General features: G+C 48.1%; 1 protein-coding gene and 1 long non-coding RNA gene across 3 annotated transcripts in view; one reads left to right on the forward strand and one right to left on the reverse strand.

The window, feature by feature from the left end:
• Positions 1 to 19,169, forward strand: part of LOC111840018 (uncharacterized) — a 33,855-nt gene extending 14,686 nt beyond the window's left edge. For both annotated transcript variants that reach the window (XR_002837265.2, XR_011989502.1), the window contains 2 exons: positions 15,714 to 15,812; positions 18,926 to 19,169. This is a non-coding gene — a long non-coding RNA (uncharacterized lncRNA). The remainder of the gene's footprint in view (positions 1 to 15,713; positions 15,813 to 18,925) is intronic.
• The window catches only part of camkmt (calmodulin-lysine N-methyltransferase), a 72,677-nt gene continuing 67,165 nt past the window's right edge, over positions 17,720 to 23,231 (reverse strand). The window contains exons 10-11 of the mRNA XM_023804399.2: positions 22,928 to 23,059; positions 17,720 to 18,063 (exon numbers count right to left, since the gene is read on the reverse strand). Of these exons, the coding sequence (XP_023660167.1) occupies positions 17,968 to 18,063; positions 22,928 to 23,059 (228 nt within the window). The 3' untranslated portion in view covers positions 17,720 to 17,967. The remainder of the gene's footprint in view (positions 18,064 to 22,927; positions 23,060 to 23,231) is intronic.

A 23,231-nucleotide genomic window follows, 5' to 3' on the forward strand; every position in this document is an offset into this window, starting at 1 on the left:
ACCTCAAGCTGGCTTTCTGCCAGAGCTTCCCCATCTGATCGATAAAGGCAATTCCTCCACCTTAAAGCCCCAGGGTGGGAGCTGGAGAGGGAGGGGGTCCCCCTTCTTGTGGCATGTTGTCATCTTCCCTCGTATCACCCTGCCCCAGGGGGGCCTGGTCGAGCCCATTTCCAGAATTTGGACGGTTCCGAGAGGTTGATGACGTTCTAAAGTTTCTCACCACGTGGTTTTCCTATGTTCTTAACTGAAATCCAGAGTTCATGCAACTGATGGTTTTAGGAGGCGCCGAATGCTCATCTCCAAAGGAAGCACTAAGTGGACTTCCTCTCCGCTGTCATTTCCCCGAGGTCCTACTACTTCTGAGAACTTAACAGGTGGGCCAATGAGAAAAAAGGATACAAGAAGAGAACAGTAGGGGTCTCATCACTGAGCAGTCATCATTGTAGAGAAGACAAAATGTGAAAATCAGGTCTCTGCAATCTCTTGTTAAAATGACCATTTTTCAATTTACAGTACAAAGTACACAAGATTAATCCTATTTAATAACAAACTATGTTATCACAACAATGACTACAACTGATGCTAGAAGTACAGAGGAAAGCAACCATACCACCATGACCAGTAGACCAAAGACCATAGCACAGCTTTTCTGATTGCTCTACAGAGTTCCTGCGGTCCTCCATTTTGGTCCGAACTGTATGCATACAGCGTAACAAGCCTATATGCTTCCCCTCACTCAGATCAATGTAGCAGCAATACTCCGTAACAGACACCTTCCAACTGTGCAGATTTTAGCTGCAGCGTTGCACACAAACGGAGGATTTCTATAGCCCAACAGTGGCAACATACTGTGAAGACCTGATTTTCCAATGAATCTGAAAATAAGCAAAAATTCATTTTGGCAAGGCAATCATTGTCGTTACTAAGCCACTGCTTGAGCTTAGTATTATTATTAGAATTATATTATTACTCTAGGTATTTTATAGACTTGCCATAAGCTGATCGGGGATGTTGTGAAAATGCTATGTCCCAAAGAGCAATTCCATCACACCCCCACCAACATTAACCACGCAGATTTTCTGCGATGACTCTTAATGTGGCATATTGTACCTAATCTACCCCAAAGTATTAAATCAGCCCATTTTCCATAGTCGCTTACTGAGTCCATAGCCAGTCAGCCTATAGAGTCTATCCCAGGGAACACAGGACGTATGAATGATATATGTATGTCAGAGCATTACAAAAATACAATGGCTCCCAATGTTATCAAAACTACAGGACAGCTTTAATCCGTGAATTAAAAAGTTTAGCATCTCAATGGCAGTAGAGGTGGAATCACTTGCGACTACGTCAGCGACCACCGTGACCCGTGATCCATTCTTATCGACCTTCAAATTCAGGATCGAAGAACACCGTGACGTCACTACGCCACACCTCTTGTTTGTATACATGCGATCCCTAATATGAATGCATTGATTCGTTACTCATGCCTTCTTCGATAATAACACACAAAATATAAGCGTTATTGCAATCCCGTGTTTTATATTTACCAATTAAAATCATAATGCCACACATTAACATGCCCGATTACCACTACAATCTCCATAAAGGTTATTTATAGGCCTGTGTCAGGAAATGCATGGTTAACACTCTGTATGTTAATGTGTGGGATATTGTAAATTTACTTTTAAGCCACTTTTTAAAAACCAAAGATTAATTGTAATTAAGGCGATTCAGTATTTTAAATGTGATATGACATTATTAAGATTACAAGGAACTAAAATTACACTTTCAGAGAAATGTCAAGTCGGGTTACGACACCGCCACAATTACTTAAATCAAGAGGCCTTACCTTTCCCGTGTTGCGTTAAGATAATTAAAGTCTACCAAGGCTTCTAAATAAAACCGAAAGTTTAAATGAGTGGTTATGGGTTAATGTAACCTATCGCTTTCCCGCAGCCAGCGGACTCCGCACAAGGCATACATATTAGCCCATTTTCTGGCCTTTTCCTCGCTGTTTTGATCCGTTTCCATCGCTTAATTGCATTGAACTCCTCTTCCTTTAGATAAAGGTACTGAAACACAAACCGGAAATCGGCGTTTTAAAATCACCGTACAAACGCATTTACATACAAATTGCATTTTGCCTCTTTGCCTGCGCATTTACACCATTGTTTAAAAATCATTTATAAATTTAAATAAGCACAAATATTTGGCACAGCCGCACGTGTATCACATTGGCCGGGCTGTGTTCCCTATCTTCAGCAGATTGTCCTCAACACACGTTTGACTTTTCCCCCATTAAAATAGTTATGCTTCTCGGATAATTGCATATCTGAAGTGCCCCCCGCCATATCTCTCATTCTTTCCCTCTATTAAGCCACAAACCAATGGGCAAATTCTTACAATAGCTGTTGTAAAATTATGTTATTGGCCTGCGATGTAAATATTCAGGCAGACTAGAAGTGAATAGGACGCCGTCTTTTATATAGCCCTAATTGCCTGGATTTGTAAATTAATTTCTCTCTAAAATTAACCCAAGCGGACAAACTATGATAACATCGTGAACTGCGGCTCAATTTTGGCGTGCAGACGTTTCCAAAAGTGAATGTAAAATACGACGGAGAAAATGCTTTTTTTTCCCTGACAGTTGTATTCCATTTTCACCACAGATCATTCTATGGGTAATTGTCATCCGTAGGCTATTTATATAACCGGGGTACGTAGAAGCAAAATGCTGTAGGCCTAATCGTTATTCAGCTGAAACACATTCATATAAACTGTCTATTGAACAATCTTGCAAAATGAATTACAGTTCATTTTACAAGCTATTTTATTATAAGAAGTACTATACTGATAAATTGTAATTATTTAGTGGGTGTTTATTTATGTGATTAATGTAAGTTTATTAACATTTTTTTTCCTGATAATACCTTCAGGTTCTCGCACCTCAAGTGGATGCGAGGTGCGCGTCCACGCTGTTGACAGTGGGGGCGAAACGCAGTCCTCTGCTGCCCCTGCCCAATTTTTATTGCCTACGGTTTCCTGCAACCGCTGCTATTTTTTTGAATCCATAATGCCCCAGAATCTGCCACTAATCTGCCAACAAAGAAACGCAGACTCATCCCAGTCCAGTCACTGTGCGCTGGAGCAGAATAATCAAACTAGCTGAATAAAGGCTGGGAGACGAATCTGGGCTTTACTTTCACGTCCTTTAAATTATTCACTCATTTGTTCACATGATTCACATAACAGAAGTAGTGACGAGCCACAAGACCAAAAAGTCTTTTTTTAGCCTACTTATCACTAATGCAGTAAACCTAAATAAAAACAATCTATTTGAATCCACTGAAGTATTGCACGTCAATGACCGTAATTTTATTGCAGGACTGTTTTTTATTTATTTTATTTTTTTCCAGAGAAAAGGTCAATATCCAATTCACTGAAAATAACGCGTTAAATCGTAATGTCATTTGGTTATTTCTCGATCGGAAAGAGACTCGCCACTGGTTTCAGAGACAACGGCGTTCAGCGATCCCTTGTTCTTTTTATCCCGTCCTGATCTCCTCTAATGCTCCGTCTGCCCGACGTTGTTAAAATGCAGTGAGGGGGAAAATTCAGCCGTCTGCCCTAATGCTGGATCTGTCGGCGGCTCGCACTAATATATAAAGTCCCATCAACAAATCACATTACCCGTACTCACTCAAACGAGTTAAATGTTTGTTTTTTTTTTAAAGCAACGCAGTTGATGCAAATAGACGCATTTGGAGCGTCATGGAGATGTCGTAGGGGGGACAGGACGTACAGTTTCAATAAAGCCAATTTAAGATGCGGCCCTGCTTTCTTATGTTTTATATCAGAATAGTGCCCGGGATACAGTCTGTAAAACACGAACGCACACGCGAATATGTAACGTTTTTTTTTCTTTCCCAAAAACACCTTAATCTGTACGTTGTGGTTTATTTGTTTTTCCATTGCGTTCAGTGACCTGCAGTTTACCTATTGCTATACTGTCGTTTTTCTGTTTCTCGGTTTGTCCTGTATTGAATGTTTTGTGCACACTAAGAACGTAAATATTTTATTATAACTATCATTAACCCTTTAGGTGCACCGAAAATAATTTTCCATGTAATTAACTATTCTAAAGCTATAGTGACACATGTCATGGATATTTTCAGGTAGTGATCTCGGACATTTGAAGTATGTAGAAAAGCTGAGAACTGGAATGACAGAATCGATTTCGATGTATTATTGTTTATTTCTCTCATCGTTTCCCATAATTGAATCAGGATATTTCATGATGAAGAACATTAAAACCACACATATACAATTTAAGAATTAGTGAGTTTCAATAGCAAAGTGTCATGACAGCTAGATTAAATCATATTTTAATTATTGTCTTTTTATTTCAGTTTGTTTCAATTTGTATTTTAATTGTTAAAGATTAATAATGTTTAATAGTGGTTGGTGTTATTCCTGGTATTATCGCGACATTGATTTGCCATTTATTATTATTATATTATGATTATTACGACTAGCAGAAGTCTACACGCCTATTGTAATGCTAAACAATAACCTTCGCCGCAAAACAGGGGAGCCTACATTTTACTTTAAAAAGTATACTTGACAATTCAAAACTACTATACTGTCTTGTGTATCTTGTAATAGACTGGTTATATATAGCCGAATAATCGTTACTTCTACATTTATGAATTTTGGGGTATTTTGTATGAAATTATGGACAGAATCAAATCTAGGTAAAATAAGAATTGCCATCCTCACGGCCGAAAGCAGGTATTTTGGTCTAACACAGTCTACGAGCCGCTCAGTTGTGGCAAAATCCCATCTTCAATACATTTTCGGAGGATACTTGGTTGCCTACAGTACATAACAAATGCGCACAAATAAATTTACAGTCACAATTCCCAATATTGCTTAAGCCTTAACGTCCCTTTTTTGTTTGGAATTTGGCCTGAAAAACTGACGTCCTCGGATATATAGATTAGGGATGGAGGGCAGGGGGGGGGGGCGGGGGTGGCAATTACTGGAAAATACAGGTACCGGTTTTTTATTCTCTGTATACAATGATGCACCGTTCCCGTTAAGGAATGGACATGCGATTTGTTTTTCCACAATGTATTTAAATGACACATCAGACTATAATTATATAAATCAAATCATTGTACTTTCTATTGTATATTGCTTGACCGGTCGTCTTGTGTCTAAAATGCAATGCATAATCTCATTGTGTTATTGGCTCCAAACTAACCTAGGAAGTTAAAAGTGTGTAAAATAGAAAAGACACTGATAAATAAACTCACTTGCAAAAGACATACAACAAAGGTAACGAGACAGAAAAGCAAATCAATGCGGTGCTAAAAACAACTACATATTCAGAGCAGAAATACTATAAAGACTGCGCTGCCCGACACTGAATGGGGATATTCGGGAATTGCATACGGTATGAAGCTATATAATTAAGCATTTAAAACTGCAACACAGATCACGCTATTATTGACATATCATTTTACGTTTCTTCTTGAAATAATTAAAAGAAGATCGTAAATATCACATTATACATAAAGAAAACAAGAAATTTGGTAAAATAGCAATAACATCAAATGCTTCAACCGTCGACTAAAGGTTTTTTTTTTTTTAAAGTTAAGGTTTAAGTTTTTATTGCGCGACTCCTCGTAGTACAAGGTTTAAATCCAGCAAAATGTAGCCCGGCTTCTGTCTTCTAAGCTCAGCCGCGCCTTTCTTACAGTTTCTGAAAACAACACCGCGCGAATCATACAAATCTGCATAACCTCATTAAAGTGTGACGTGTTTAATACTTTGTTTTCGCCCAGAGATAAGTCTTGAGTCTCTCTGCCTAATCTTGTTTAGGATTTCTGTGATAGCAGATATTGTCATAAGCCGTGACATCTAGAGACGCATCCATTGTACCGTCTTTCCATTTTCATGGCAGTTGAAGGAGTTACAGTTGTTTCAATTAAATGTTATTGAATTAATGTGATTATAATGGATTTCAACGGGATAAAGCCGGGTGTTGTTTTCCGTGAGAAACATTTCTAGGAGTAATTGCGTATATTTAATATCTGGGAGATTAATTAAATTGAATACCTCGCCACAATAAAATCTAGATGTCACTCATTTTAATGTCAGCTTTCTGAAACGGCTGTAATTACGCAATTGTTAAAATAAGTATTTCGCGGGATATAACTTTTTTATGACTCATTTCGCGTTACTGTGCACATGACAGGATGGCCGTTCAATCTTTTGCCCTGGAAGATGTCGTGTCTGTTTTGCTGCATCATGATCACAAGCCACCTTCCTCAAGCTGGGACAGAGCAGAGGTCTGGTGGAAGATTAATGGTATTCGGGGCTGCTGGTGAAATCTGATTTGTCAGTCATGACATAGTTAAGGGAAAAAACAAGCCTCTTCTAGCTACAGCTAGGCTTGTCCTCCAGTACCTGTACCTACTGCAAATGCAGGTCATTAATATGAGAGCCTACAAGCCTGTTGGACAGGGCCACTAACTGCCCTGGTTGGCTGCACCCAGCCTCAGTCCCCCCCGTCCCCTGTACCCCCGCCACCCCCACCAGGGAAACTTTATCCACCCATGCATTTTTTATTTTTTTGCTCCTTCACAAACTGTCAAAGGCAATAAATATTTTTCTTTTTGTCCATCATTAGACTCCCAAGGATGTACCCCCCCCCCCCCCCCCCCCCCCAACCCCCCCATTACTTTTTTGTGGCCTGTTGTTTTCATCCCACCACCTTTGAGCCGGGACAATTCAGAAAGTGGAACAATGCAGGTGAAGCAGGGCTCCGACGGCCCCCGGAAAGGGCCCGGGGGGGGGGGTCAGTTTGGAACACGTAGGCCTGTCCTCGGGCAGGCCGGCCCAAAAGAGCACTTCTGTGGTGCGGTGCTGCGTTTTGGAGGTGGGGGGGGGGGGGGGAGGGGAAGAGAGAGGAGGACCACAGACCATGGTAAATAGATGCACTCAGGAAGGGGAGAAGAGGGTCTTCAGTCTTAATTAGAAAAGCAACTCTGGAAGCACAGAGCATTGCAAGTGCTGCCGGCCGCATTGTTGCGCCTCTGCGCGTCCCCACAATGCGTGGTAATTGCAGTTGTACCTTTCTGGAAAGGCGCTAATTTTGCATTTCGCATAGGAAGTGCTAACAAGACCCTCCGCGAGCCAGATTTTGCTGCCCCCCCCACCCCTTCACGGAGTTACGATGCTCGAGTGTTGGGAACGGTCAGGGCCACGTCGTGGAAGGGCGGAGCTGGTGGGGGGGGGGGGGGCGGGAGGAACGCTACGGTAATGAACCACTTCACATGGCGGGTTATCGGCAAAAAAGAGGGGCGAAAAAAGGAGCGTAATTTTAAAGGCGGAGAATAGCAGAGTGCACAAAGGGCGCTGTTTAAGGACATTATTTAGGGACGCTGTAGCCAGTACACCGCCTCAGCGCAATGGGCCACTTAGCAGAAGTGCGGCAACTTCACCCCAGTGCAAACAAGGCACCATCGTGCGTCACTGTTTGCTCTGCGAAAGGCCTTGCCACCTCCCCAACATGCTGCCCCCCCCCATCCTCCCCGCAACCCCCTTAGGGCCTTTAGCAAGTCACTAACTTTACTCTCGATAAACAAACAAGACTTGCTCGTCCATCTCGGAGGGAGCGTGAGGGAGGAGCAGAGGCGAGGCGGGAGATCCGGACGAGCTGCTCTGGATGTGGCACGTCACCGCCGCAGACTCCGGTGCAGGGGGGCGGGGGTGGGGTGACCCGCCAGGACTGTAATGACTCCCGTTCTGTTGAACAAACACGTCCAAAGCCCCGGTTTGCTTTGTGTGTCCCCTGACGGCCTTGTTCTCGTGCCCCCAGGCATGCTGAGGACTTTGGTGGGGTCTTAGGCAACTGGCTGAATCCTGGGGAAGGACACAATTAACAGGAGTGGGCAGTGGGAGGGGGGACAAATGCCCCTGCTCCTTTTTGTTTTCATGGGGTACACAAGAGAGCACATCAGCCGCCAAAAACAAGAGATCCGGTGCCCCCCATGCACCCTACCCTCATCACCTTACCCATAGTCCCTCCTCCCCTTCACGTTCTTGCCCCTACCCCCTCCCCGAACAATACCTTTCTGTTCACAATTAGTGCCCTCTTGTCCCCTTGTAAGGCCGTTGGGCATTGAAGAGAGCTACAGGCCACCATAAAAGTTACCTCAATTTCCGTTGTGCTTTTGTGCAGCCGCTGGCCCGCTTTGAATGGCCCCAAAGGCAGGCATGTCCAGCCGAGGCCACCGTAGCCCGGGCTCCCGGGGACCATTGTGTCAGGTCGCCCATTCAGCCTTCCAGAATGCGGTTCTGATTAGTGACCCAGCATGGGTCTGGAGGTCCGGAACTGAGCCCCGGACCCAGGGCCATTCAAGCCGGGAGCTAGTCGGATCTCCGGATATCCTCCGTGATCACGGCTAACACTGGAAACAATTGATAGTGATAACATTAATTAAATTTATGAATAGTTCTCAGAAATATCTTTATTGAAACGACCCCCCCCCCATCCTAAGCCCACCCTTTGCCACACACATACCATTCTCCATCACTTCTATCTCCTCTGGCCACGTTCTCTCGGTCAGAGGTGATAAGATGGAGGGATGTGAAGTGGAGAAGTCAAAGAAAAAGAAGAAATGCTGTATTGTGTGTAGACCGTGGCTGGTGACGGGCGTCATTTCGAGGGACGTTTCGGCCAGCGGTCTTGGCCGTTTACGGACATGGCCCTGGCACGGCCGGTGGCGACGGCATCAGCCATCTGCCACCAGGAGCTGTCACCACGTGGCGGCAAAGTGACAAGCACTCCAGTTAGGACACAGAGGATAGCTTTAAAAAAATTTGTCATCTTTTCATCCCTCCCTCCGATGTCTTGTAGATAAAAGAGCTGAGCGGCAAACAAAAGGAGCGGCGGGAAAAAAGGCATTGTGTCGCAGCCGAGGGCGATGGGCGCCGTTTTGACATCTGAATTACATTTTAGGCTGCGAGTTGAGAAAAGCGGTAACGGTGGCTCACTCCGGCCTCTCCCCGCCATGTCTCGCTCCCCGCTCAAACAATCAGTTTATTTCATGGCACTTATAATTACAATGGGGGCCCGGGGAGGCATTCGCACGTTTCTGAGCGTAAACACAACTTTACGGAAATGGATATACAGCATACGAGTTTACATCCTGAGAGAGAAGATGCGAAACATGACAAAAAGTCTGGTTCTGGCTGCCATATGGAGTCCTCAGCTTGGGAATCCAGTCTTGGGCATAGGCAAGGAGATGGAACCTCAAGGACTGGAATGATCTCAGGAGCTCTCTTCTCATTCAAATGAAACTGCAAGCTTTGCGCCAGAGGTTAAAGGTCACATTTTTAGGTCTGCAACACCCAAAACATCAACTCCCCGGCCAGGTCTTATTCTTCCAATGGCAAGGTGCTGTCTTTCATTGTCTGAGCCTATTGAGGTTCACTTAATGCATATCCTGTGTGTATTGCCCACACCCATCAGTGGTGGGGGGCATGGTGAATAATGGCCTTCCTTGGACGCCCCCCATTCCCCATGCGACAGGGTTAACCACACCAGGTGAAATTTTGTAGCTTGACGTCACTTAATTTTTCTTTTTGTTAACCGTGCTGGGCAAATTACGGGTAAGAACCTCAGAAGTGATGTATAAAAAAAAACAATGACAATCAAGAGGGTGATGGTTGGGTCCATGAGCGCCCCCCCGACCCCCACCTGACGGTCTATCACGGTGCAGGTGCTCTGGCAGCCCCGAGTCGCGAGCCTTTGCTTCCCCGCGTCTCTCATTACGGCTTCTTAGCGCGTTTCGAGGTACCACACAAGCACTTACTCTGCTTTGATGGTTTCACGTCCAAAGATGGCAATCAGATGCCTGCCAAACCAGCACGAGGAATTAATTTACACTTATTCTCTGACTATTTGGAGTAATTTTATGTGCCAGGACGCTGCATAATACACTTTTAATGTACAACTAATTCTCTACCATTAATTTGTCAGTGTGATTACTAGATATGCCACCATTGAGAGTAGCCGGGTGCTTTTTAAATATATACAAGACATTAATGTAGTTCTTTTCAGTTTTACATCAGGAACGACAGAGATTTACATAATGTTACTATTGAGGTCTGTGACAGGCCCTTTCTCACTGAAACCTTCGTTTTCAGTTGATTTCTTTCACAAAGGCATCAACCCCTTCCCCCCCCTCCCGATTCCTCGCTCAGTCAGCTGAATGCCTTTGCTTTTCACAGATCAAGCATTAGTGGGATGATCATCGCCGGGGGGGGGGGGGGGGGGGAGGGTGGGTGATGGTGCTGATGTCTACTCACCTCACTGCTGATGTTACTGTCCCTCTGTGGCAGCAGTCGGAGTCTGGTCCCCTACAGCTGGGTGACACTTGACCTATGACCTCTGACGAGAAGAATCAGCTTATCCACGGTGGGGGCAAGGAAGGAGGTGGGGCCAGCTCAAGCTTGGCTTCGTCTGTTTACGTCTTGTCTTGGTGGACAACGAGGTGCCAGACTTCCCCATCGAATCTTATATTTCATTCGCGACTTTTGCCGAAGACATAAAAAAACGTGAGCAAATAGGGATCCTTCATGAAGGGAGCGAGCCTCTTGTGTGAGCTAATGCTTCCACAAGTTGAAGGCAGCGCATCGTATCGCCCTGCATCGTGCTGACCATTTGGTGACATCACATGCAGAGAAACCCGTCTGAATCTACGGCATCAGCTTCTTGTCGGCATCCGGCTACGGAGCACACGCCGATCCTGGGTCCCGTCCTCTGCCTCTCTCCTCCCCCGGGTTAATCCTCCTACGCTAGTGGGGGGAGACACTCGTCTCGCTACCCGACCTCTGGAGCTGGGGGGAAGGGGGGGGGGGGGGGGGATTTTGAGATCAAGGTTTAACACCTGCCGGAAAGGTCTGGGCCCGCTGTGCCGGGAGCGGCGGGAGCCGAGAAAAACGATAAGCGTGGCGGTGGGGAGTTCTGCGAGCGCTGAGATAATCTCGCCCTGACGTGCGTCCCGATGTCATGACGATGGCTCCCCCGTCGTTTGCCATTGCCAGCTGAACTAGGAAGAGGTTTTGTGGCGCTGTGTCACAAGACTCAGAAGACACACCGGGTGTGACGGCGGTGGGCCACCAGGTCCGGGGACGCCATTGTCCCAGCAAACACAGACAGTCACGGGAGCCCAGACTTTCAGCGGTGTGACCGCAGCGACATGTGATCCTCGTGGGGTCTGGGGGAGGGACTTATCTAGTCAGGTCATCGAGGGCACCCGGGAGACAGACCAAGGGACAATTACAGACGGGAAGGTGGGGGCGCATGAAGGTGAGCTACCAGGAACAACATTATTTGGCCCAGGACTTCCCACCACCACCCACCTCCCCCCCAAACAGGAAGCTGAAGCCTGGCAGGAAGTCGCTGTGATGTCTAGCAGGACATCAAAAAATGGCCGGATTTGGCCGACTTCACATTTTTACTTGCATCAAAGTTTTGCTGTTTTATTTTTCCCTTTTCAATGTCAGACAGCCTCATATACAGATCCAGGATGGGTGGGGCAGGGGGCGGGGTGAGTCGTGGGTGGGGGGCGGGGTGAGTCGTGGGTGGGGGGCGGGGGCACTTCCAGCTCTCCTCATATGTCTTTTCAGACGCCCGGGTGAGCATCTGCCTTGCCTGCACCTTCACAAAAAACAAAGTCATTGCCACTTAAGAAAAAATATGAGATTTTACCAAGGACCAAAGGATGGGGGAAGGTGTGGCATTTAATTGAACCACATGGCATTACTTACCCTAATGTAACCCCGCTCAACCCAACTCCTCCCCTGACAAGAGCCGGCAATGTGATCAGGTGCATTTGGTGTAATTACGGCGCCGGCCACAGCTCATACGGATGCATGTAATCTCGGCTCCATTTTCTTTTCATTTTGCTTCGTGCTTAAAAGCCTGATGGCGAAGCGGGCAGGTTCTGCAGCCTCAGCGTTACCAATTCACCCTATTATTTCCGATCACATTATGTTGTTGTCTCTTCACAAAGGCGAGGGGGTATCGTGGGCCCAGCTACATTGCCCAGGGGACCTGGTCTGGTGCCCCGGCACTGCGAAGGACAAACTCTTACCTGGTCACTGTTGCCAAAACCCTGAGTAAGTCTGAGGAGTACCAGAATGTGTAAAACTCTGTCATACTGTACCAAATTGTACCAAACCATAAAATACTGCACCATACCATATCAAAATGCACTAAATTCCTTACCAAACCAGACAGACATTACATTCTCTCTCCGTCCAGGCAAAAGGCTAGTCTCTATTATGTTAGAGCAGCTTGAGGATCATGGGGAGTCTGCTCTGATCCAGAGGAGGAGTTGAGGAGGCTCGGCACGAGGGTACTGGGGGGGGGGGGGCTGCCATAGCGGATAATGGATCACAGCCTTCTGAGCAGGCAGCTACTGGGGAGACACGGCTGAAGGCTGGGGCAGGGAGTCTGTAATGGCGGGGGCTTAAGTGGCAGAATGCTTTACTCGTGCACCTCGATCCCTTGGCGTGACCGGTAATTTGCTCCCGCCGGCGCGGCCATTACGGTAACCTGCGAGGCTTTCTCTCCCCGGAGAGCCGGACATTAAGCTGCGGCGGTCACTCCAGCGGGCCCCATTAGCGAGGCGGGGCCCCGTGTGCCACCGCCGTGTGGGACCAGGCCTGTCATTAGGCAGGAAGGACGCCCACCTGTGGCATGCTGGGATGGGACACTCCATCAGCCCCGCACCCCCTCTCGCGTTGTCGCTCTATCATTCCCCCTCTCTTCTTCACCCACTCCTGAATGCCCTGTCTGTCTTCTTTCCCTCTCTCCATCATCCCCTTTCTCCTTTTTCCACTCCTTCCATTACCCCCTTTCTCTTTCTTCCCCTCACTCCTTCATCTCTCATCATCCCCCTCTCCATCTTTCCCTCCCTCCATCATCTCTTTTCTTTTTTCTGCTCCCTCCATCACCCCCTTTCTCTTTCTTCCCCTCTCTCCATGGTCCCCCTCACTAGTTCATCTCTCTCATCATCCCCCTCTCCTTCTTCCCCTCAGTCCATCATCACCCTTTCTCATTCTTCCCCTCACTCCATAATCCTCCTCTCCTTCTTCCTGTCACTCCATCACCACCTTCTTCCTCCTTCTTCCGCTCACTGTATCATCCTCCACACTCTCCATCATTCCCCTTTCCCTCTCTTCTCTCCCACTTTTCCTCCCTCTCTCCACCTTGTATCTTCTCCTCCACTCGCCCATTTCTTTTTCTTCCTTCCCACTGTATCCTGTTCCTCACTGTTCCTCGCTCTTTTTTTCCTCCTATCCATCACCCATGGACTCACAACAAATGTATTAAAAGCCAATTTTTTATTATAGTTTAAAGGTACTATAACAATGTATGGTTCTGTGAACCACCTCATAAAAGCAAGATAAGATAATTTCCAGGAGTTTATTAAATCCTGGTATTATGATGATCGTGAAAACACTAGATAATGAAGAAACAAAAGCACGTAATACAATTAAAAACATAATAATACTGAAAATATTTCAGTTGCACACTAAAAAGCTCAGGGCGTGCATTCCCAGGCTCTTAGAAACCATGTTTCCCGTTGTCAACGGCGATGGCGTTATCAATTAGTGCAGCAGTAGGAGCCCAATTAACATCATCAAACAGGTGATTAACAGAGCAATGTGGGTAGAAAGAGCAAAACAGCTCCCCCCACCCCCCCGGCTGCCTTCGTTTAGCCATTTAACAGAATTAAAAATACAGGCCAGAAATGGGCCCATATTCTCCAATATATAAACAATATATAAATCACACAATATACACCACACTGCAGTGCAGATAACACACACACACACACACATACAAACACAAGCAGACACTCCAATACACTCCAAGCATTTTTTTCTTTGTTGTTGATATTTTCTTATCCGGGGCAATTTTCATAATTTGCAAATTTTATCTAATGAACATCTGGATAATTAGCTGAAGCAATTTGGATTAAGGGTGGTGCTGTGGGGCAGAAGCCCTTAGGGGATCCGAACCCGCAGCCTTTGCATCTCACTACTGCCACGGGGGCCTGACATCCGAGTCTGTGGCTCGAGGGCTGTCCCGAAATATGCCTGACTGCGCGTTCACCATTCAATAGGGCATCGTTTTACGCCAGCGATGGAGAGCGAAGGGTCAGTACAGATCCATAGCACGTAAGCCGACATGAATTTTCTATTTGCGAGTGCCGCATCTTCATAAAATAAAGTATCACTCCTGTCTCCAGCAGAGATGCCCGTTCCCCTCCTGGTTTTAAATACATGATTGGTGTTTGCAGCCTCCCGTGGAGACATTTTCTGCCATGGTTCCTCAATATTGCAAATTGTCGCTTGACAAACTTCTCTCGCTCCAGCGTCATCTGCCATTTGTGGGAAACAACAGGAGTCCTCTCTGTCAGGAAGGGAACGGAAGCGTGCAGTTGACACCCCCCCCCAGCCAAAACCAAGGCGCTCTAATCAGTGGTTCTAACCAAGGTGCTAATTAAAACCAATTTTCCCCTCTCTGTTTGCTGTACCAAACAACAGTCATTTGTGGCTTGCGATTGCCGAAGAGAGCAAGATGCTGGTTTGTGGCGTTTCTAGCGACCGGCCGTATGTATCGAGTGCGAATGACCTTGAATTCACGGTTCGGCTCGTTTAAAAATCGTAAGCTAATAGCTACATTAAAAGGTTCCGGCGCAGGGGCAGCCTCTGTGACAACTGTACATTCTAAGGTACAGTCTTGCGGGTCCTCCGGGTAATTTAATCACACCACCTAACTGACCTTCAGAGGAGCGGCCCGGAGGGCGAGCCACTTGTTGCTGGACATCACAGGAAGTGGCTCGTTAACCAATCACGGGGCCTCGAGGGGGCGAAAGGGTGGATGAAGGTCAGGCTGTTGCTCAGGCGACCAGATGAAGCTGAGAGGACTTGGCGGTACCGACCTGCTGTTCAGAGCTAATAATTTATGGACACTGATTATCTGAACGGGTGGTTAAAAGGTTTATTCATATCCCTCAAGCTACCTACAAAACTAAAACATGGATGATGGGCAAAAAAAACAAGAATAATGAATCAATTCTGCACGCAAACTTTTATAAATACTAAGGGTCTGTCGAGATGATTATTGTTGCTTCATACTTACTGTAGAAGAAGGAGTAATTGAGGAAAATCACCGATGACAGTTTTCAAAAAATAGAGACGTGGTAAACAAACTGAGAACATTCACTAATTCCGAATGGATTAACCCTCTGAGGGTGATGGACTCACCTTCTCCGCAAACGAGAAGACAAACAAAGCTGACCTTGCACCTAAAAAAGGAACAAACGAAAGCAACCCCCCCTCCTCCCCCCCCCCATGTGCTGAAAGCTCTTGGCTGCCCAGTGTTTACGAGCGACCCTGACACTGATGTAAAGGACTGGGAATTAGCGTGGGAAGCTCAAGTGTGGGCATCTGATGCTAACTGGCAGCTGCAGGTTTGTCATGTGACCCCAGTCACTGCACCCCAAGATTCCGCGGTGACACGCTGGTGTCGTGGCACAGGTTCGACACCAAGTGACCTCATGGCTGCTAAATCTGGTGTCAGCAGAATCGGGTAAAGGGGTCTTTCGATGTTGCAGAGTGTGGCCGTCCGATTACACCCGGCATGGCAGCCCCCGGCCGGAGATGGATCATCTGTTCCCTGGGATACGGCTGTTTCCATGGCAGAACCGCGACTGGTGAGAATTCCGGCTCTGTATTCATTTACTGTCTGTCTCTCTGAGGTTGATGTTGGTGAGACTGAGGAAGGCTGGGAGTATCAATAGGTGGCAGGGTTCAAGAATGGAGGGGGGGGGGGGACAGGTCTCTGTACCTGACTGGACTTACCTGCTCCCCCCCCAAAAGCCCCCACTGTCCCACTGCTGGGACACAGGAATAGTGATCCTCAGCCCCCACCCCTCGCACCCCCCCACGATAAAGCCCAAAACTGCCATTAATGATTTTCTCTGATGGTACGGTACTGATTTAAACTGAAACCCTGAGTCATGTTGCCGTAAAACTGCCATCCGCCTTTGACAGTAACTTTGCAGAGGTAGACACGCTCAAACCATTAAACCTGGGGGGGGGGCAACACTGAGAAGACCCTCAACATTCAGGTCGGGGGTACGGTCTGAGAAAGTGAGCTTTTGGCTCGCGTCAGGTTGGCTGTCCCACGGCCTCCCCTCTCTGTCCCCACCCCGCACCTCTAACCTCAGCTGTCAGTCCCGTGCGGGGCCCCGAGAGCAGGACTGCACCCCTAAACAGATAATGCTCTGGCAGCGCCCTCCTGCATCTTGACACAGCGCAGTGAGCCTAATCGCACATAATTGGGTGGGAGGGGCAGGGGGCCGGCCGAGGCTTTGTGCGCAAAGGGCAAGTGGTCAAGTTAATGGGGCCCTTGTGCTGAACGGGGAGAGCTCTCTCTCTCTCTCTCTCTTGCTCTTGGCCTAGAGAGGAGGAGAAAACAAGCCTGTTTAAAATATCAAAAGGGGGAGCTGGATGATCACCCCCACCCAGCCCTGTCCCAGAAACCCAAGGGAATTAGACATGGCAGAACCTCTACTCTTCTTTTCTTCTATTCAAAAAGTGGAATAGCAGAATCTGAGACGGACTGAGCTGGGCCCTCAGCCTCACCCCAGGCCAGTGACTCTTTTTCTGGTGCTGGAAAATATAGACTGAGGACTGAGGCCTACAGCGTACTGGCCTTCTAACTGGGTTCAGCCTCTTTTCCTGGGTGCAAAAAAAGTAGGGTGCTCCTGTAGCCCTTAGCCTGAGGCTAACACACAGTCATCCTTGGCCTGTTCTGCCTCTTCTTTAAAGGTGTAGCAAATCCACCTTCATTAGAGGGCTCCCATCTTTCTTTCACTGCGAATTTAGTCCTGCAAATAGTGGTGTAACCTCTCTAATCTGCTTAAGCACCCTGAAAAAAGGAAATATTCACCTCAAATAACGTAAGAGACAGAATTTTAATCACCATAACACCATAATTAAAGATTAAAAAGAAACATATAAGAAGTTAAAACTATAAGGAAACGGGTCTTAAGAAACACTCTTAGGAGATGAGAGTAATACCACAATAGTGTTTTAATTCACAGTCATTGGATTCACCTGACGGGTCCGAGGAGACCGGCAGCCAACGTCATCGAGTCTTACACAGTGCAGAAGAAGCGAGAAGTAGAACATCAAGCCGCAGAGCGGCACCGTAAACACGTCTCGGTGCCAGAGCTCATCTGGTTTGCCCCGGCCGGTACACAGAGCGTAACACTGAGGGCCCGGTGACCCGAGGGCCCTGCTACAACCACAGCCGCCCTCCTGGCTGTTTTCGGTTTTGCACGTCGCACATTTTCCATCGCGCCACCACGGGGCCCTTGTTCGACCGCGGTGTGACCGTGGCACAATCACGGCGCCTGCAGCTGGTGACCCCCTTCAGTTCGGTAATTACACAGTGAGGGGAAAAACATTGCGAGGTGTCTCATCCGGTATTCTTCACCAAAAATTTGCACCTAGATAATAAAACTGAACATGTACATTTATAGTGGAAAAACAGGTTATTATTAGGATTGAAATTTGAGAGAAACAAAAAGAAATATATGATCAGACTAAAATATAAGAAAAAGAAATCAAAATTTTATTTCATGTATTTCTGAGAAAATACTGGTGCAGTTTACAGTGGTGCAAAGGCTGGATAAAAGTGACCCCAAAATGATTTTAAAAAGCAAAAATCGTACATCCGTTAATACAGTGATATAAAATGCTGGCACAGAATGGTGTGGTGGTAAGGAGCCGATGGGGCACAGTGGCACAGACCACAGATCTGTGGGGGGCTTGCAGGAGAGAGAGGAGCACCCTGCCGCGTCAGAGGAGCCAGCCTGGGCTGGGGGCCCGCGTCAGAGTGAGCAGGAGTGGGTAATGGATGTTCTCGTCGTACGTCTCCATCCCTCTGCTCTGCATCTGAAACACAACAGTCCTTAGGGGTCAGAAGTCCGTGCCAGGGGGGCACACCAAGAAAAAGACATGAAAAGAAAGCTATTATGTTACACCATGTTTGTAACACAGTCCTGATAATGACTATAAAATAATATTAAATCAGGAAGGAAAATTACCTACATACGTTACTGGCTATAAAATAATATCTGCATAATTGTAACATAAACGCGCCTTCAGCTCCAGTTCTGCAGTGCATGATGGGTAATTAGCCCAGACAACACCCCCTAAAGGTGATGGGCTCAGTCTCTCATTTGGCTCTACTCCTACCCTGAACACCCAGTGATCATCTGCCTCTTTTTAAATCCTGTTTCAATCCTGGTTCTGCTGGCAGAAGGCTACACTGCGCGGCAGGCTGCTTCCAGGCTCAAAATTTCTAAGAACAATATGAATCAGGAGACACTGGGAACGACCAAAAACTACCCAGGTAGAGGATAGAAGCGGCTCTCGAATGCCAGACGTGACCGCCAACTTATCCAATGGTGCCTCATGAATCAGAGGATGACCTAAAGTGACCTTCAAAAAGAATGGCAAATATTAAGTGGTGTGAAGTGCACTGCTAGGACAGTTCGTATCAGACTCCCAGAAGCAGGACTGAAGACCCATAAAGCAAGGAAGAAGTCCTTCATCAATGAGAAGTAGGGAAGAGCCAGGCTGGAGTTTGCAAAAAAGAATTATATTTTACCAGATACATTCGCATAAACTGAGAAATAAGTGAAAATAAAAATGTTGCTGTGGTCTCTTAATTTTTTCCAGAGCTGTATTTAAAGTTGAAGCAGGAGTATTGTCCTTTGTTCTAAAAAGCTGGCCATTCCCCTCACCCTATTAGCTTTGCAGGGAGCAGCGGTGGACCAATCAGGATCCACTACACACCAACTCTGTGCAAGCCGGACCACTCAGGATTCACTACACACCAACTCTGTGCAAGCCGGACCACTCAGGATGCACTACACACCAAAGTTGTGCAAGCTTCCCAAAGACACACTTATCAAGGTACCCTGAAGAGCATAGAAGGGACAACGAAAGAATCGGTGAGCGAGAGAAATATTGAAAGATGGGATGCAGCTGCAACAATAAAGCAAATTATGGTTATTATAATTATAACAAATTATAATAAAAACCTAAGAAATTACAGCTGACTTGCTTATTTAATCACAAAAAAAGGGAAACGAAATTATTTCATTGCTGTTAAGTGAAGATTCATTTTGGCACTGGACCTAGTTGGACCTGTTAGCCACGGGACCTATGGGGGGGGGGGGGCGGGGGGCTCCCTAATCTGTACCAACAAACTGATGACGGCTGGCCAGTATTACCCAGTTTTATAAAGAACCGTCCCCTCTTTCCCAAGCCCTCCGATAAGACTGAATCCTGCCCCCCCCCGCCTCCACCCGCCGGCATTATCTCTTCGCCCACCCTTCCAAGTGCCGGCCCGGTGGTTGAACCTGCGACCTCCGTAATCGAAGACCAGCCAGCCCAGCGCTAAACCCATGGCCAGGCAGGCAACATTCACAGTCAAATCCCAGGGCCGAAAGCAAAACGGGGGGGGGGGAGAAACATGTGAGAAACAGCCCCCCCCCACACATACACACACACACCCGAAAAGCCAGCAGAGGTGAAAAGTTTAACAAGCAGAGCCAGTCCCCCTGGTCACAGGGACCTAATCACCGTCACGGCTGGCTGCGTAAATCAGCATTACGTTTAATCGCCACCTCGCCGACGCATAAGTCATTTACTTCATCGCTGCTTCCCAGAGCTTCTCGGAAGAAGAGCGCGTGAAGAGGCAGGCAGACGGGCCGGGCGTGGCGTGCAGAGAGAGGGAGCGAGAGGAGGACGAGGCTAGGGGGGGGGGGTTTGGGGGGGCTGGCCCGGGCAGCTGGGATAGGGGGCGGACACGGTAGGGTTAATACGCGGGGGGCAAAATTAAAATTCATGACTCTCTTCACAACCATTTGTGTAACAAGATTAAGATGGGCAGGCAGAAAATAGCTACATTATCTAGTGCCTTACACTCCTGCAGCTGCTCACGCTCTATTCCAGAACAGTGGGGATAAGAGGATAACAGGCAGGCATGGGGAACATACAAAAAATAAAAAATAAATCGCTGGCCCTGTGCAGAGGCGTGTGTTGGAGCAGTGCACTGTGTGTGTGTGGGTTTGGGGGTGGGGGGGTCTGTTTCTGCCCACAGTCCTGTCGTTTCACCCACCAGACATACAAACAATGAAACACCCCCCACTTGAAATTAGCTCCAGCTCTGTCTTGTCATATTCCCTTTTCCAGCCCGTGTTCTGTGACCTCTGACCTCACGGGCCCCCCACCCCCGACACAGCTTCTCCACAAAGCATATTTCTGACTGACCGTTCGAAGGGCCACACCGATCATCTGCACCCCAGCTACGGTTCCTGAATCTCGAGGCTAGAACCGGTGACTTTCATGATTTTAACTGCCCTGGCTGTCCCGTTGCCTGCTGGTTCCCGTAGGTCACTGGCAGAATGGTGGTGTCATTCACCTCCCTGGCCAGCAGGGTGAGAGCCACGGCCGTCCTGTACCTGGTAGAGAGTAGCGGGTCCATGCTTGCTGTCTCTGGTGCCGACCTGTTCAGCAAATCCGCGGAGTAGCGTGTTCACGGGGAGATAAGAGGATCATCTCACTCGGGCCGGATGCATGGAAGCCACTTCAGGTTTGTTTTGTGTCTCTGATTCCCAAAAGCACCCCCCCCCCCCCATAAGCATGTTGGGGTGTGTCCACAGGAACATGTGTGTGCATATATGCATATATCCATATACGTGTTCTCCATATGCACCCACAGAGATATTAACTTCTAACCTAAAGTACATAAATCGTGAGCACGTTCACGCAAGACAAATACCTTTATTTACAAATTAATCAGCTTGAAAAGCTTTTCATCAACTTTTGAGTGTAGTGTGTTTGACGGCAGGGCTCGTTAATTACATAAAACTGAGAAGCGCTGCGTAATCCCCCATCAGAAATGACAGGAGCGTGTGCGTGAGCCGGGGGACAGGCTGGGTGCGTGTGCGTGAGCCGGGGGACAGGCTGGGTGCGTGTGCGTGAGCCGGGGGACAGGCTGGGTGCGTGTGCGAGTCTAAAAGAGGGGATGTGCGAGAGTTAATGAGAGGGAGATTACATGGGGTTAAATGAGCAAGGGGCTACAGGGGCACCCTGACCCCACCCCCCACACGCAACGCCCAGAGCCCCCACACCTCTGTTTAATCTCACATAAGCAGACGGAGGTGAGGGACACTTGACTCAGCTGTCCCCCCCCCCCACCGCAAAGGACATCATTATCCTCCTGTATACTGAGGCACTGTAGGTGGTCCCTACGTGGAAAAAAAAGGAGCCCACCAGACTTCAGGTATGGTGGGGGCACACAATAGAGCGGTGGGGGCCACGAAAAGTGCGCAGCGGGAGCGGATGAACGCCCACTGTGAGGTGGGGGAGGGGGGTCTGTCTAGCCCCATAAGGACACTCCCCTTTTCTTCCCCCACAAAGCGCATCATCATCGTGCGACGACGGCACACCCCTGGCCGGTGAGTAGCTGTCCACGCCGAAGCTCCACGGCCCGGCCCTGGGGTGTGCCGGGCCCCCACCTGGGGGATGCACCTGCGAAGGAGCTGTTAATTGGAGACCGAAACCCAACCTGGCTGGCTAATGGCCTCTAAGTGGCACTTTACTGTACGAGGGTCTCTAAGTGTGAGTGCTGAGCCGCGGGTATCCGGTGTCGTGGCTTTGAGTCCCTGGGCGCACAACTGAAAGCCTGGGGAGGGTGGACAAAAAGGACTTTAAAGGTCCTCTCTCTGTGGGTGTCCGCAGGGGGTGCGACCCCACAGGGCTCCACATCGGCACATTCATTCTGCTCTTTATCACGCTGGGGGCGTTACGTCGAGCCACCCGCCTTCCAGTACCTCCCCTCCGAGAGACTGGACCCGACTGGAAACCCTCCAGATGGAGCTTGGTCTGTCAGTGGTACAGTGTGTGAGAGCAGGATCATCCCATGGGAGAGAGTGGGCGTCAAGGTCAGAAAGCCCCCATGTCCGGCATTTAAGGGGGGTCAGAGCCCCCCCGACTCAGCCGGCGTCCGCTCCGTCAGCTGCCACTTCCTCCGAGGGGCAAATAATTCGGGAAAATTGCGCTGGCGGGAAACCAGTTAATTGTGTAAATGATTAGACAATGCGACAATGCGGGCCCGCTCAAGCACCTCTCCACATGAAGGCCTCGCCTGATTGCACCTGTGGTTGCCGCTGGCAACCGGCGAGCCGGCGTGCGCACACCTGTCTGCGGCCCGAATGCGGACCTGGTGCCCGGCTCACTTCGCGATAGGAATGGAACACGTATCCGTACCGAAAATCTTCGGTATACATATGTACTGAATGAATGCAGAAAATGCAGAGAATATTTATTTACCTACTTTACTTTTTTGTTAGTAGGTTTCAGCAGTATTGAGTATTGACTTTTTATTTAAGAAAGACAGTCATACTTTGTTCAGTAAACCACTGTTTAATAAAGAAAAAAAAAGCAATTTATGTTTTATTTGTATTACCCCCACTGTACCAAAAATGGACTGAACCTTGACTTCAAAACTGAGGTACATACTGAACCATGATTTTTGTGCACCCTTACACCCCTAGTTCACCCCCCCCCCCATGACTGCTGCTCCTGCATGTGGCCCTTAAAGTCAATGGCCTTGAGGAGCCAGGGAACCCAGGCCCAGGTGGGGAGGGAACTGGGGCCAGGGTGTGTTTGGCAGTGTGCAGGTGTAGGGTACAGGTGCAGTGTGCAGGTGTACAGCCATACTCAGGTGGGGGGGGGCACCTACCTTCTGGTGAAGGTCCCATACCAGCTCATCGTACTTCTCGTATCTGCCCACGGTGAAGCCGGCATCTTCTGCCAGGCCACAGAAGACGTCCAGGGTCCCACCGCGGAGGGGTGCAAACACGAGGGCTGTGCCCTGGGGGGGAGGGGGCAGATGGAGGGCAGGGTGAGGATCGGCACTGTGTGACCAGAGAGGGCATCCCTCTGTGACTTTAACGGCTCGTTTCATTGCCCCGGAGCTTCAGCGGAAATGGCGGTTCCGTTTAGGCGGTAATGACGCGGCGTCCTCCAAAAAACACAAGCTTCGA

Source organism: Paramormyrops kingsleyae, chromosome 3 (genome assembly GCF_048594095.1).
Source record: "Paramormyrops kingsleyae isolate MSU_618 chromosome 3, PKINGS_0.4, whole genome shotgun sequence".
Taxonomy (NCBI): domain Eukaryota; kingdom Metazoa; phylum Chordata; class Actinopteri; order Osteoglossiformes; family Mormyridae; genus Paramormyrops; species Paramormyrops kingsleyae.